The following is a 15,788-nucleotide window of genomic DNA, read 5'->3' on the forward strand; positions in this document are numbered from 1 at the left end:
TAGATTAGAATCTAATAATTAAGTAATTAGACCTGAAAAAACAACATCAATTGAAAATCTTCAAATTGCCATAAAATAAACCATTATAATATCAATCAAATGTTTTAAACTTTTTAAATTAATGATATTTGGATGATTTCTGGAAATAAAAAATTGTAATGAGTATAGATTAAAATTTTGGGGTATGAGTCTAGGTTGCTTGGTCTAGTGGTATGATTCTCGCTTAGGGTGCGAGAGGTCCCGGGTTCGATTCCCGGAGCAACCCTTTTCACTAAATATTATTTGAAAAAATAATTAATTTATCCAACAATGTTAAAATTAAAATTTTAATTTTAGTTGCAACTAAAATGTGTAAAAATGAAGAATAAAAATGAAATTGATATAAAATCGCATCAAATGCTTTTAGCCTTTGGATCTGAACTCATTCAAGTTTTTAGTTAATTTATTCATGAATTATCTTAGAAGGCTGGGATTCTACTACAACTCCACGCAGTTACTATCGCATCTGGACAGTCAATTCTCCATAAATTTTACGCATACCATAGCCTTAAAGATTTTAATATAAGAGTAATTTTACACAATATTATTACTATTTTCCATAGGATACATCAGCTTCTTGTTGTTTTTTAGCCTGTAAATTGGAAGAAAATCATAGGAAGTTGGAACAGGTCGCTAAAATTTTCGAATTTTTAAAATATTACGAAGATGAAAATAAATGTTATAAATACTCACCAGAAAATGAAAATGTAACACATAAAATACATATTTTCTTTAGATGTTGAAGAAGAAAATTTTGGAAATAGAGAAGGAAATACTTATAGGATTTGCATTCAGACTTGATAAAATCATTGTTTCACCTCATAGATATATCCTACAGTATACATTTGCTCTTTTTCATAATTTGGAAAAGTACAGCTCCCACACAGTGGATAAACTTGCTCAAAGAGCTTGGGGATACTTAAATGACAGGTACTTCTCTATAATTTTATGAAATTATTAGTATGAGAACTTCTCTCTGTTGTATGATTAAACCTAGTTCCATATCAGTTGGTTGTATATACCTTGCAGCAACTTCACTAGGAATACCTCTCAAAAAGGTACACAATTACAATATTTATCCGTAGGAAACAATATTTATGTACAGGAGACGATGTGGTTTAAGGTATTTGACACTACTTGGGACGAAATTGTTACTGTTTGCAAGGCTATGGACTCTTTATACGCACTGGGAAAACCTAAATATTTAAACCTATAATCAAGTCCTATATACTACGTAGAAAGAACTAAGAATGTGAAAAGATTAAATGTTAAATCAAAACATCAAATAATTCCTATATTACACCGTTAATTCCTATATTACTGAGAATTCCGTTAAAGGGATAAATCATCCAAAATTATAAATTGTGGTCTTTAGAAAATAATGTACAGGAAAGCTTGTAAGAATACGATAAAAAGGCTTGGTAAGTGTGCTGAATCTTTCTTTTTGGCCGTTGGGGAACCTGATTTGGAATTCGTAGGCGAGAATTCGTTCAGCCTTGTACGATACTTGACTTCACTTATCTTAGTCCAGTTCTCACCTTCTCTAGTGTAATACTCATGGATGGTAGAGGCTTTTTTGGTAATGAACAGGTGGGCCAGTTTCGGCCTACCGGTTTCAGGGTACACTATGACGTCAGTACACTCAGAGTTATTGCCTTCCCACACCTGCAACTTGCCATCCATAACCTTTACAACCCTTTTATTCGGTTTAGGAGTAAGCTTTCTACATGGAAGACCGTCGATGAAGTAAGTATTAGAATTTACTTTATTCAAATCCAAGGCTCCAGCAGCTCCGGAGATATTTAACACGATATTCTCACACTTGCAGAAGAGCAATTTAGCAAATATTATAACTGTCAAGTAGATAAACTTAGCCATGTGTGATAAGCTAGGAAGGCAAAAGGTAAATGTGTAAGCCATTATCTATGGGGAATTAGAACAATGTAATACAAGGGAATTAAGGTGCCATAGGTGAAGAAATTGTAAAAAACAATTTAATTTAAATTATCCATTAAAAATGGACTAGTGTGTATGATTTTTATCAATTTTATCGAGTCTTCCCCAAAGAAGGGGAAAACTAAATAATCCAACGACGGCGCTGGATTCCAAACTGGTCCCACTCTGTTATACCATATTAATACTTTAATAAATATACATAAAATGTTCCATAAGTTATTATTTCTAGCTGGAAATAAATGTAGTGGTTTTCCAAGAAAATAGTGTCGAACTACACTACAACCAATAACATAACTATTATATTTTTACGTTATATTGAACTTATTATACATTATTTTACTAATATACACAAAATATATGATTGGATAGGGTATAATGAGAGTTGTATTTGTATATTAAATTAAAACGTAAAATTGAGATTATCTCATGGACAAATCAAAATTGGATAATTCAACTTAAATTTTAAACATTTTCAAAAACTGCATTTTCTCAATTTAAATATATTTTATTTTAAATCTTTCCAATTCACTTTTATCCGATAAAATTAATGCGATTGTCCAAACCAATAGGAAACTAAAAATGTTCAAAATGATAATCTAAACCTTTTTTGAACTCAATTTACTAATTTAGAGAACAAATGGACATGATTAAAAAGGCGTAAAAGGTGGCCATTGTTGTGAATGAGCCCTTCTTTTTCTCATCTGGAACAGGGCCAGAGAAGTTTGGATCTCTTGATTTGGAACTGAGGAACTCTTTGTAAGATATGGAAGCCCAGGTGGAGATTGTATTCATGAAGTAAAAATTTGATTCTTCATTTGGCTTTACAACCAAAATTGCAATTAAAAAAGGCCTGTCATTTCTTTTATATAAGTCGACGTGTTTACATTCCTGTTTATAAGAAAGTCTTTGCCATATGAAATTATAATTTTGAATCACCTTTGAGATTAAGTAGCCTTCCTTCGCCGTTATTCGCTGAAATGACACACCGTCTTCCTTGAGATCCTCAGATTTGAACATTTCGTCGTCTAACGTCTTCCCAATGTCAAGAGTCTCGGCCATCTTATTCGCTTTGCAACCATAGAACAATACCGAGATAATCAAAGTTGCAACGACCTGCATTGTTCGAGCCTTCTCAACGCCTTTCCATATGTGTAGAAAATAATTCCGTATATCCAAGCTAAATATTAAAATTTTTTCCAGCAAAATTGGAAACCGCGTAAAAACTACGTAAAAGTAGCATAAATGTGCCGATTAGGAATGACATAGGTGGGGAATAATAAATAATGTAATCAACTCAAAACATGAAAATATATCAAAAACATATCATTTTAAAATTATATTATAAAATAAATTTATAAATAAAGTGAATTAATAGGAAATTTAACAGAAATTGTGTTATGAGATCGTTGCTGATCAGGAGTCTCTATAATTACTTAAATAGGTCATTTTAATATAGCAAATTATTAATAATTATTTGAAAATAATATAATTAGTGATATTCCGCATGAAATCATTGTTACTGCTTTAGCTTAAATTTTTATGAAATTTTTTGAAAAAATAATTAATTGATTGATTTTAGTTGTTGGATTCCCCTTTTCAGTATTATTAGTAAATTAAAATTTTATCGTAAAATTATTTATTTAGTGGTTTTAGACCCGATATGGTGTCGCCATCATAATGTATATTCTATGTAGTTGTTTGACATGGTTTATTCGCCTGTATCAAGCCATGGATTTATACTTTTAGGTCTTTTATCTTTGTTAACCTCAGCCTCCCTATCGTTTTCATATTACGCCAGTTATTTTCTTTTGTTTCTTTTAGTTTTTGTAGTTTATTTCTTCCGAGATCCAAAGAGATCTGTTCCTTTTGATGATTCCTTAGTTTTAAGCCCAGCAGATGGCACAGTAACTTCGGTAAAAGTAGTAGATTCCCCTTTGGGAGACGGCTCGAAATTGACCAGAATTTCAGTTTTTTTGAGCATTACCAACGTACACGTAAATCGCTCACCAGTAACAGGTGTTGTAAAATCTGTAGAATATAAGAAAGGCAAGTTCCTTAACGCCCTAGACGAAGATTCCGCTACAAAAAATCAAATGATTCGTACAGTATTCAAAACTACCTACGGGGACCATACTCTCGTTGTAGAACAGCTCGCAGGTCTTATAGCAAGAAGAGTAGTTTGTGATTTAGACCCTGGTAACACTGTTAAACTCGGGTCCAGAATGGGAATAATTAAGTTCGGAAGTAGAGTTAATGTGTTCCTTCCAAAGGATATGAAGCCGCTAGTGTCCAAAGGCCAAAAGGTAAGAGCCGGCGAAACAATATTCGCATACATGGACCCCAGATTGAATACCAAGGAACTCACATACCACGTTTGTTGATAAGTTGTAATAATCTAATACACAGTTTGTATACATTGGTGTAATATATTCTAATAATTCTAAAATGTAGACAAGGAGTGAGTATAACATTAGGTGTATGTCCAGTTTAAAATAGTGTAATGTACAAATTCCCGTGTTTAAATATTAAAATACAATTAGAATACTGGATTAATTAAAACGATGGAGAGAAATAGTCTAGAGCATCAGTGAAGCAAGGGCGTGAGTAACAGGGTGAGATGGTAATTTGTTAACAAGTTTAGGTAATAGCTCCCAGTGAACTCTGTCCTTGACAAAACGAACGAGATTCTCATCATGAGGTGGTAGAAATCCGGAAACAAGATTATGTCTAACCCAGTCACCAGTCTTAGGGTCCCTAACAAAGCCAGCAGCCCTGTTAGTCAAAAATCCTTCACCTTTAGGTAACCAAAATGTCAAATGAAGCGCATACCAAGTTTTGCAGTCAGAAAATGCGATTAGTTCTACGGTTTCCCCTTCTGTAGTATCTGGTACAGTAAATGAGAGAAAAACTGGTCTGACCCTGCCTGGAGTTGCAAATCCACCACTTAAATCTGAACCTAATTTAGGAACAAGATGCAAGAACCTGACAACATGAACATCATCAGGGTCTTTTTGCATAATAACTGAAACTGGAGTAGAAAACGCCACTCTGTTATCTAATGCACCAAACTTGCTCTCCGTGTCCAAAACAACAGGTTTAGAATATTCACGAGGTAAATCTTTTTCAACAGGTACAGAAGGTACAAAAGGTGGAGAAGGTTGTTTTGGTAAAACAGTTGACAATGGTACTTCTGTAGCAAGGTGACCAGCAAGTGCATATGTTTCTGGATGAGTTGGGAGTAGTTCAAGTAGTTTGGGCCTGAGTTCCCAATGAACCTTGTCCTTTACAAATTCAAAAAAGCTCAATTCATATAAATCTTTATCATTAAGAGTGGGTAGATAACGTTTATTCCAGTCACCAGTTTTGGGATCCTTTAAATAAGCAACAGCTCTTGAGGATGGAGCGGTGTAATTTGGAGCCCAAAAACTAACCATCTCAGCATGCCAAGTTTTGCAATCTGAAAAGCCTAAAAACTCTAAAAGTTCTTCGCCTTCAAACTGAGGAACAGTAAGTGGAAGAACGTGATTCTGAAGCATACCAGGGGTGGCCAAGCCTCCAGACAAATTTGCTCCTACTTTAGGAACCAAATATAAAAATCTAACCATCTGAGGGCCAGATTCTTTAGTTTCAACTCTAGCCGTGCCATGAACATGAAAAGCGATCCTACGGTCTTTATCTGATTCAGCTCCATTAAACAGTTTTGAAAGGTCAACTGGTGAGTTTGGCACATGAACAAAGGGAGGAAGAGCAAATACTCCAACTGTAAATATGTACCATAGGAAAATAAACACGCCCATATGAGTTTTACATCGAAGAATGCCCAAAAAAGGGGCAATATAGGATAAATTAAGGAAGAATAAATTAACAAAAATGGGGTGATAACAAAATGAAATTGTTCCTTAAATAAATTAATTAACTAAAATAAACATGAATTTTTCATTTATTCTAATAAGATTTGATAAAACTTATTTTATTCTCAAGTTACTGTGACGATTTACTGTACATTTAAAAATATGAGTGATTCTAATAACGTCTAAATTTTCAAGTCTATTTCTATTTTAATTAATCTTCACATCTCCATTTAGACGATATTTTATTTTATTAAAATAATTTATTCTTTAACCGTTTAATTTATTTTAAGTTAAATAAACAATCTGCTGTATTTTCCAGGACTAAGCTTAATAGATCTAAAAAAAATACATATATAATTATAATTGATTTAGGTATAATTTTAAATTTTTTTAATTTTTAAGTTTTTTATTTTAATTAATTTTATTTGATTTGTTTTATTATAGAATCTTAGTCAGGACATATCTAATGTATCATTCTATCAATTTAGTAGAACAATGTTGTTTCAACTGATTGTAAGTAAATTTAACTAATGTGTTGTACTATACTTAATCGATGTAGCTAAATGTAGTTGATGAATTAGCGAAAATTTTGCGAAATGTTTGGGAAAGGTATGTTTCAAATCTGGTAAAATCACTCTAACTATACCTTCACTTAAAACACCTAGATTCCCATAATTTTATATAACTATCCTAAATGTTAAATATTTTAGATATTGATACATAACTATCTATTCTTCAAGTTACTCCGACTATCACTGGCGTTGAGATATCAGGAATATGAGGATTGGTATAAGTTCTGCAGGTGCCTTAGCTTCCTTTCTGCTTGACTAGTGCGATTAGACTTATTGGTAAGTGAGTAATTTGGTTTGATATTTCAGTTTGGATGCTTCCCCATTCCACTACTATGTCTAACCAAAGAATGAGATTTTTGTTGCATTGGTAACATGAATGAAAAAATGGATTATAACCGTAAATTTATTGTTTTATATTACATTGGTCGCTCAATGGAAGGCTGTAGAATCGGCACAGCCTCCATCAAGTGGCAGTGGACCACCTAAGGGTGGTGGCTCCACTCCAAACCAATCCTCTACACCTAAATCGCAACCTACAACTCAAGCTAATCAATCGCAATCACAATCAAATCCAACTAACGCAACAAGTGCTAGTCCTACTCCAGGAACTCAGCCATCTCAAGCAACACCAAATCAACCCAATAGTCAGCCAGCAAAAAATGCATCGCAACATCAATCAAGTGCATCTGCAACTAATGTAACGAGTTCTGTTACAGGTCAAGCCAGCGGAACTCCTGTATCAAGTGGTTCTACCAAACAAGTTACCCTTGATATAGAGAACAAACTGTCCACAACAGAGGTCGATTATGCCAAGAATGGTAAATATCCTACATATACAGCGAAGTCTGGCTGTGGATTTAACAAAATTGTGAAGAAAACAGAAGTCATTTGGGAATCCAAAGATGTCTGTGGAACAATAGTAGCTACTAAGGGCAATGATAATGTTGCAATATTTCTTGAGACTGGTGGATGTATAGTACTCAAAAAGTCTAGTGGTAAATGGAATGATATATCCAGTCAGAAGCATGATATAACGAGACTTAAATTCTATGGTGAAAATGATAATGAGATCACTTCATCTAATTACAAGGTTAAAGTCCTAGGGTATTCAAGCAGTTTTGCCTTCATTTACGAGTTCAGCGAAGTTAAATGCCTGAAAATCAAATTTGGAGATAATGATCTATGGAAACATACGGACGACGATGAGTACAAGGATATTACTATGTTTCAATTTGATCCTATTAAAAACGAGCTATATGTCGCTAAGAACAAAAATAAGTATAAGAAAATAGATTATAAAGGGCCGCTAGCTCCACCTGCTAGTCAACCAGGGGCTACCACTGCAGGTACAACTCAAGCTCAACCAAAGGGAGCTACAACTACTCCTCAGGCTCAAGCTCCGGCTACTCCTGCTGTAGAGGCTCCTAAGGTAGCTCCTTCTAGCCGACCCGTAACACTTAATATCAGTGGGAAGGCCAGTACTGAAGACTACGATTTTACCACCGATCATAACAGGAATATTAAGATTTACACCGCCAAGGGTAGTTCAATGTTTAACAAGGTCGTCAAGGATGATACAGTTATTTGGACGACCAATGACAGTACTAAGTATGTCACTAAGGTTTTCACTGATGGTATCGGTGCTTGTGCCAGTACCAAAAATGTGACCATATATCTGTTTAACGGTCATATAGAACATTATTGGAAGTCAGACGGTGGATGGCAGAAGGCTTCTAACAAAATATGCCTTGACCTAGGTAAGACCTCTAGTACCATTGGGTTTGACTTTCATCATGATGGTGAAAAAAGGACATTCACTGCAAAACCTGGATACCTATTCAACTCCGTCATCCTCAGTGGATGTATGTCTGGTAATACTTTTTGGCAAGGAGGAACTGACGAACGGTGTTCAAGGAAGGTGGTGGTCTATGGTGTCGAGTCAAGTATTAAAAACGTTAACGTATTTTTGGAAAATGAAAGAGTTATACACGCCCATAAGGTTGGCAGGAATTGGATCTCATCAACTGGCTTTACTCTTGATATCGGTAAAAATTCGAATAATGACCTGTTTGACTATAGATCGACTAGGGGATTTGGTCACTTTAATCCTAAGGCCAATTTGTCAATCACTAACATTGTCAAGAAAGAGCTTAAGATATGGTCTGCGAAAGATAGGGACTATGGCCTCAAAGTAGTCTTAATGGGCTCTGGCAAGGATGTGAAACATATGTCAATTCTGTTGGAGAGTGGAAAGTTTGTGCTCCTTACCAAGAGCGGTCAGAATAAGCCTTGGCAAGACGTCACTCAAAATAAACATAACTTCTCTGGGGTAAGGATGTTCTCTCTAGATGAGGGTACATCAAAGTACCATCAACTGACTAAGGAAGATTATGAACCTATAGTTTTCGAGTGTAGATATGGTTATGAGTTCAAAAATGATGTCAGGTGTGTGATGATCACCAATATGGATATGGTACTGTGGAGCCACACCGAAGACACGGAGTTTGGTTATCCTAAGGGATTCTATCTCGATCTTCGTCAAAACAAGTTCAGTGTCACAAGTCTTAAAGATCAGACAAAGGAAGTAACTCCCACAAAAATAAGTGCCGCAATTTCTGTTGCTACTCCTGTAGTTAAAGTTCCAGTTGCTGAACCAGTGAAAGCTCCTGTAGCTAAAGAAGCAATAGTGACCCCTAAAGCAACTCTTGTAGCAGGTCCACCAATTGTTAAGTTATATTCCAGTAAACCAGGGGAACTCACATGTAAAGTTGAGAAAGAGTTTGACGATTTTGATTATTATTTGCAGGATCTTAAATGTGAATTGATTACACATGACGGAAACTGTGTTTGGAAACATGAAACTGGTAAACCCTACCCAAGGTATATGAGCTACAACGAGGAGGACTGTAAAATAGTTGTAAGTTTCGAAAAGGAGTACTATACGTGTACCATCCAAGATAGTAAGTGGAAATCAGTGATACGTAGTCAAGACGGTATGACTGGTGGTATTGGCCCATCATACGCATTTGGTGATACCTCTACCTTAACTAAATCTTATTCAATTATTTCAACTGGAGACACTACTAAACCAACTGAGGCTAAGACAGTCGCCGCTCCAGCAGTAACTGCTCCACCCACACCCACTGAACCTACCAAGGTGGCTCTGGACATTGAGAAGAAACAGACCACCACCGAGTATGACTACAAGGATGAGAACGGAGTGGTCACATACAGTCCCAGGGATAACCGTGTGTTCAATAAGGTTAATGAGGGCGATTATGAAATTTGGAAATCTGCTGCTGATGTATTTGGTAAGCTGGTAAGGACTAAGGAAACCAAGGGTGTCAATTACCTTGTAGTCCTACTAACCAATCGTACATTCAGTTTGTTCCAAGAGGCGCAAAATGAGTGGAAGGATATCACCAAAGAGAGGCACGATGTTAAGAAGCTAAAATTCTACGGAGAAGGTGACACAGTGCTGAAGGAGACAGACTACGATGTAACTATAGTAGACATGTCATTTAGTCACACATTCAAAAGTGGTGTCAATTGTAGGAGGGTGTTGCTGGGTCAAGAGGTTGTCTGGAAATCAGATCACGATCCAAAGTTTCCTACGATAAGTGCGTTTTCACTAGGTCTTGCTTCAAACTGTTTCTTCATTAAGAACGCCTCTGGTGATGTCAAGAAGATAGAACCCAAGGTAGAAGCTGAATTGGTTACCAAAGTGACTGCGGCTCCGGTTAAAGCAGAACCTGCTGAACCAGTTAAACCCAAAGAAGCTACTCCAGCTACTGCTGGCAAATCCATCAGTCTTGATATTGAGACCACGAAGGGTACAGATCAGTTTGACTTCACTGATGATAATAATGTTAAGACCTTCAGTAGGAAGAACGACTGTGTGTTTGACAAGGTTTCAGAGAAAAGTGATGTGGTTTGGGAATCCGAGGGTGTGTCTGGTACTATGGTTAGGACTAAGAAATTCCCTAACGGTGACATGTTCTTGGTCATACTACTGGAGGATGATATGGTCAGGCTGTTCCAAAAACCTGCTGGTGGAAAATGGTCTGATGTTACTGCTGATAGATTTGATTTGAAGAAATTGAAGTTCTTTGGTGAAAGTGATAAGGAACTAAAGTCGTCAGATTATAATGTAAATTTGGCTTTTCTATCATATGAATTCGTATTCAAAACTGGTATCAAATGTCAGAAGGTGAAATTGGGAGATGACGTGGTATGGAACCATGATGAGGATCAGAAGTTTGAGGAGATCAAGGCGTTTACACTTGGTCTTACCACAAATAAGTTCTTTGTGAAGAACAAGAATGATGAAGTCAAGAAGATAGAATATGAGGCTAAGACTAAAGAAGAGGTTAAGGGGACAGTTAAAGCCGAAGAACCTAAACCAGTAGCAGAACCTGCAAAGCCTGTCGATAAAGAACCTGCTAAGGAGGTAACTGAGACTATCAAACCTGCTACAGCTCAAGTAACAACTGCTGTAACAACTCAACCTACAACAACTTCTGTTGTTAAAGAGGCTCCCAAACCAGCTGTGCCTGAAGAACCTTTATCAGATCGTACTGAAAAGTCCATCGACCTTGACATTGATAAGACTCAGGGTACTGATAAAATTGAGTACTCAAAGAGCCAGAGTGGTAACATTCATAGTTTCACTCCCAAGGGAGATCACTTGTTCATTAAAATTACCCAGGGAAACGATGTTCTTTGGGAGTCAAGAAGTAATTTGTTTGGAACCAAGGTTATATTTATTAGTGAGGGTAACAAGAATTACGTAGGTATCATACTTGATAACGGTGGATTGGTACTATTTAACAAGTTCGCTGGGAAGTGGGACGATATCACTAATACCAAATATGATGTGATGAAACTGAAATTCTATGACGATAAAGAGAAGGAACTCACGTCCTCGAGTTACGAGGTTGCCCTAGTTGACTACTCTTACAGGATTATATTCAACAGAAATGTTAAGTGTAAGAAGGTGAAGTATGGAAACGACGATGTTTGGAAAAGTACTGATGATACCAAATTTAAAGAAATCAAAATGTTTGATCTTGATTTTGTTTCTAACAGTTTTGTGGCCGTTAAGGATAAAAATAAATCTAAGAAACTAGATTTTAAACCAACTCCCACAACTACAACTCCTCCTGCTACGCAAACACCCACAACTACTGCTGCTACTACAACAACTACAACTTCTCCTGTTACAACTACAACACCTCCAGCTACAACGACTGCTACAACACCTGTAACAACTGGTACTACCAAAGGGGTTACCCTTGACATTGCCACGACTCAGAGTACCAATGATTGCGACTACTGCAAGAGTGGTAGCTATCCAACATATACAGCGAAATCTGGGTGTGGATTCAACAAAATTGTGAAGAAAACAGAAGTCATTTGGGAATCCAAAAATGTGCTTGGAACCATAGTGGCTACTAAGGGTAATGATAATGTTGCAATATTTCTGGATAGCGGTGGTTGTTTAGTACTCAAAAAGTCTAGTGGTAAGTGGAATGATATATCCAGTCAGAAGCATGATATATCCAAAGTCAAGTTCTTTGGTGATAAGGATGTAGAGATAAAGAGAGCTAATTACAGGGTTAAAGTCCTAGGGTATTCAAGCAGTTTTGCCTTCATTTATGAGCTTAATCAAGGAGTTAAGTGTAAGAAAGTGAAACTTGGAGAGAAAGAAATCTGGAAACAAAGTGATCATCCAGGATTTGAGGTTACCATGTTCCAGTTTGATCCCATTAAGAACGAGCTTTATGTTGCCAAGACCAAAGATTCATACAAGAAACTAAGCGTTTAACCCCTAACTCCAGTTACAAAACAAAGTGAACCAGTTGTTAAAGGTGTAGAAACAATGAGATGGTAGTAGAACCAGTCAATGAGGTAGTAGAACCAGTCAATGAGGTAGTAGAACCTGTTATCAAAGCTGCAGCTCCTTTCACTAAAGTGTCTGTTCCTGTTGTGTCTGGTCAGGTAACTTCTGTATTCCATAAGCATCTTGAACTGTGTAAGTGTGATTCTGTTGATCGTAGTAAGTCTGTTCCTATGGAGTTTGAGGTTCTTGAGTATCCCAATAGTGACTCGTTGTTATATTTGTTAGGTAGTGAGTGTTCTCAATTGTTGTTTGATGGTATATGTGTGTGGAATTATATGTCTGGTCCATATCCTACATCTTTATACTTTAAATCATCTGGTTTTCTATATCTGAACTTTGATCCATACTATTATTTATATGTGTATGATGGTAAAAGCTGGGTCCTCAAAAAAGATCTTTCCCATCGTCCTTCCGCTAAGTTAGATCCTTCTATGTATCCCAAAGATATTACCATTATTACCGAAAAAACAGAAGAGTCCTTGAAGCTTGTCAATAATGATACCAGTCTATATAATGTCTATGATCATGGCAATGGAATGCTCCTATATGTATTCACTCCAAATGCTAGATGTGTTGAGGTAAAGTATCGTGATCAAACCGTTTCCAAGAGACAACCTGGTGCCTATCCCACAAGAATTCTCTTTGATACTGAATCTTTAACATTCGAGTACGATTTCCAGAAAACTTCTGCAATCTATAGACTTTCCGATTCCGGCTGGTACCTATCCGACGCCTTTGATAAACTAGAAAAGATCGAAAGTGAAATACCTTCCTGGATCGCCAAACAATCCAATTACAAATTTGGATCCAGAATATCCCTATCTAAGCTCAAAATATTTACGTCTGACAACAGAAACGGTTCCGGTGCCAAACTGATACACCTCAAAAGTTCCATGTTACATTGTAACAAGTGGAATTCCGGTTATTTCTATCCAGTGAACGGACTATATCTAAAACTAGTATACAACGGTCATGTAGTCTTCAGGTCCACAGAGTATCCATACAGAGGAAGACCTACAGTAGTCCTGTTTGACCTTGATAATAATACCGTAACTGTTTTCTTCAGTTCCAACTTCAAAGTATCCATAAATCACATAGATGATACAGATAAGGAAACGGTTCTGGTGACCAAGCGTGAAACCAAAGAACCAGATGCTGTTACAGAACCGTCAGAAAGTGTATCCGAACCCATTATTAGGGCTAAAAAGGTAACTGCAGTATCAGTTGCAACCGCACCTCCCGCAAAACTAAAACCAGTCTCACTTGATATTGAGAAAACAGAAAGTACAGAACAGATTGAGTACGATTATCAAAATAACTATCATACATACATACCTAAAGAAAGTCATGCATTTTCTAAGGTATTTCAGGGTTCGACCATTGTCTGGGAATGCAAAAGTAATATATATGCTACTTTAGTCAAGATTAAACCTATAAACGGTGTAATATTAGTTGCTATCCAACTCATAAGCAATTCATTCAAACTATACTCACTCTCAACTGGAAAATGGTCTGATCTTACTGATAAGAGGTATGATGTTACTAAACTTAAGTTTTACGGTGAAAGAGATAAGGAACTCACTTCATCTGACTTCAATGTTACCATAAGTGATTACTCTTTCTGTTACTTATTTAACACTGGAGTCAAATGTAGTAAAATTAAGCATGGAGATCAAGTCGTTTATAGTTATGACGATCATGAAGATTTTGGTGATGTATCAATGTTTTCTCTTGGTCTCGTCTCAAACGAATTCTTCGTCAAGAACACTTCAGGCGATTTCAAGAAACTAGTTACAAAGGTCACCCCAGTTACTCTTGATATTAACCACGCACGCACAACCCGTGAATTCGAATTCAGTTATCAAAATAATTATCAAACATTCACTCCTAAATATGGATATGTTTTAAACAAGGTTACCCAGGGAAATAGTCCAATTTGGGAGTCAAAAGACAGGACCGTTTCATTAGTCAGGACTGTGGCTCTCAAGGAAGAAAAATACACGGCAATCCTTCTCAATGGTAACACAGGTGAACTAATGGCTGCTGATTTTATATTATTTCACAAGAGTAATGCTGAACAGACATGGGTTAATATCACTAATACTAGACATGATGTCGCAAAACTCAAGTTCTTTGGCGATGGCAATGCCCCACTCAAGAAATCTGATTACGAAGTTACCCTTGTTGACTACTCTTACAGATTCATATTTAAAGATGGAATCAAGTGTATAAAAGTGAAATACGGTAATGAAGATGTTTGGAGCCATACCGATGACAAGGACTATTCTAAAATCACTAGTTTTTCACTAGGCCTTATTTCAAACAAGTTTTATGTATTTAAAAGTGAGTCTGAATTCAAAAAACTAAATTTTAAATCAAATATAGAAGAATCTGATAAGGCGGATCCGCAACCTAAGGTTCAAGAGGCTAAACCTGAAACTAAGGAACCAACTAAAGCTGAGATACCTCAATCTAAAGCAGCTCCTGTAACAACTGCGACAGATCCCACGGAATCTGCTATTACAACTGGAAAAGCTAAACCAAAGGAAGCTCAAGCTACGACTCCTGTAACAACAACTCAACCAAGTTCTACATAAACTAAAGCTCCAGAAACTACTACAAAAACTCATCCCGAGACTAAGGCAGCGCCTGCTACTGCTACCCCTAGTTCCCAAAGTCAAACAGGTTCTGAAGCTTCCCAACCTGGATCTAAAACACAATCCGTTTCTAGCCCTGAAAAACTCAAGTCTCAACCACAAACAATATCTGAATCACATCAACCTAAATCTCAGACAACAGGACCAGAAACTTCTCAGACTAGATCGTAGCACAAACAGGATCCAGTACAACTCAACATATCTCACAGGGTCGGTCAACGCCAGCTTCAAGTACCCAACCATCTAGTGCAGTATCTGGATCACCTCAACCTAAATCTCAAACTACATCTAGTCCTGTAAAACCCAAACCATAAATTAAAACTAAATTATAGACTAAACCAGAGAATCCCAAGAAATCTACATGAACACCTTATTTCATATAATCTTGCTCTGAATATTTCTATCATTTCATAAATCAGTTTTAAAAAAATAGAATGATAGTTCTAATGATTTATAAATATGGGTGTGTAATAATTTTAGTTTGATAATTTGTGTGTCAGGGTTCTTTCTTAAACGTTCAAGATGATTGAGGGAACAGAGAGTTATACCACATTCTATTAACTCAAGGTTTTCCAATTACATTTTTACGTGATAAAACAATGAGTATTTGGAATCTTAATGTTATTTCCAATTTTCCGACTTGAAAGTAAACGTTTACACATTCGATAGTTTACACCGTTCAGATTCTGTTTAAGATTAGTTAAGACAAATTGATTTAATAACAAATTACCAAAAAATCAACTTCATTATCCATTGTGTAACTGTAATTTAATCAATAATGTGATTGGGCACCACAATTGACTTAAAATTG

The 15,788-nt window shown here is 36.2% G+C and overlaps 7 protein-coding genes and 1 non-coding gene across 8 annotated transcripts; 5 read left to right on the forward strand and 3 right to left on the reverse strand.

Annotated features, from left to right (window-relative positions):
* The first annotated feature begins 193 nt into the window (after positions 1-193).
* Positions 194-265, forward strand: TpMuguga_01g01251. The gene has a single exon. It is a non-coding gene; the product is annotated as a tRNA-Pro (tRNA).
* A 92-nt stretch (positions 266-357) lies between these two features.
* On the forward strand, positions 358-1,255 carry TpMuguga_01g01216 (Cyclin domain protein; the record flags this gene model as incomplete). Its single annotated transcript, XM_761644.2, has 6 exons — positions 358-429; positions 463-567; positions 603-746; positions 776-969; positions 1,001-1,097; positions 1,145-1,255. 6 exons carry the CDS (start codon positions 358-360, stop codon positions 1,253-1,255), a joined length of 723 nt encoding a protein of 240 aa, XP_766737.1.
* Positions 1,256-1,287: 32 nt separating this feature from the next.
* Positions 1,288-2,209, reverse strand: TpMuguga_01g01217 (uncharacterized protein). Its single transcript, XM_761645.2, has one exon. It carries the CDS (start codon positions 1,957-1,959, stop codon positions 1,411-1,413), a length of 549 nt encoding a protein of 182 aa, XP_766738.1. The 5' UTR covers positions 1,960-2,209; the 3' UTR covers positions 1,288-1,410.
* Positions 2,210-2,478: 269 nt separating this feature from the next.
* On the reverse strand, positions 2,479-3,172 carry TpMuguga_01g01218 (uncharacterized protein). The gene has a single exon (XM_761646.2). It carries the CDS (start codon positions 3,112-3,114, stop codon positions 2,617-2,619), a length of 498 nt encoding a protein of 165 aa, XP_766739.1. The 5' UTR covers positions 3,115-3,172; the 3' UTR covers positions 2,479-2,616.
* Positions 3,173-3,629: 457 nt separating this feature from the next.
* On the forward strand, positions 3,630-4,400 carry psd (Phosphatidylserine decarboxylase). Its single transcript, XM_761647.2, has one exon. The coding sequence runs from the start codon at positions 3,699-3,701 to the stop codon at positions 4,374-4,376; it is 678 nt and encodes a 225-aa protein (XP_766740.2). The 5' UTR covers positions 3,630-3,698; the 3' UTR covers positions 4,377-4,400.
* A 61-nt stretch (positions 4,401-4,461) lies between these two features.
* Positions 4,462-5,834, reverse strand: TpMuguga_01g01220 (putative integral membrane protein). Its single transcript, XM_761648.2, has one exon. The coding sequence runs from the start codon at positions 5,790-5,792 to the stop codon at positions 4,572-4,574; it is 1,221 nt and encodes a 406-aa protein (XP_766741.2). The 5' UTR covers positions 5,793-5,834; the 3' UTR covers positions 4,462-4,571.
* Positions 5,835-6,794: 960 nt separating this feature from the next.
* TpMuguga_01g01221 (uncharacterized protein) lies at positions 6,795-12,245 on the forward strand (the record flags this gene model as incomplete). Its single annotated transcript, XM_761649.1, has 1 exon — positions 6,795-12,245. One exon carries the CDS (start codon positions 6,795-6,797, stop codon positions 12,243-12,245), a length of 5,451 nt encoding a protein of 1,816 aa, XP_766742.1.
* A 59-nt stretch (positions 12,246-12,304) lies between these two features.
* Positions 12,305-14,917, forward strand: TpMuguga_01g01222 (uncharacterized protein; the record flags this gene model as incomplete). The annotated part of the gene is made up of 1 exon (XM_761650.1): positions 12,305-14,917. The coding sequence occupies one exon, from the start codon at positions 12,305-12,307 to the stop codon at positions 14,915-14,917; it is 2,613 nt and encodes an 870-aa protein (XP_766743.1).
* Positions 14,918-15,788: the final 871 nt, after the last annotated feature.

The sequence above is a fragment of the Theileria parva genome, chromosome 1 (assembly GCF_000165365.1).
Source record: "Theileria parva strain Muguga chromosome 1, complete sequence, whole genome shotgun sequence".
Taxonomy (NCBI): domain Eukaryota; phylum Apicomplexa; class Aconoidasida; order Piroplasmida; family Theileriidae; genus Theileria; species Theileria parva.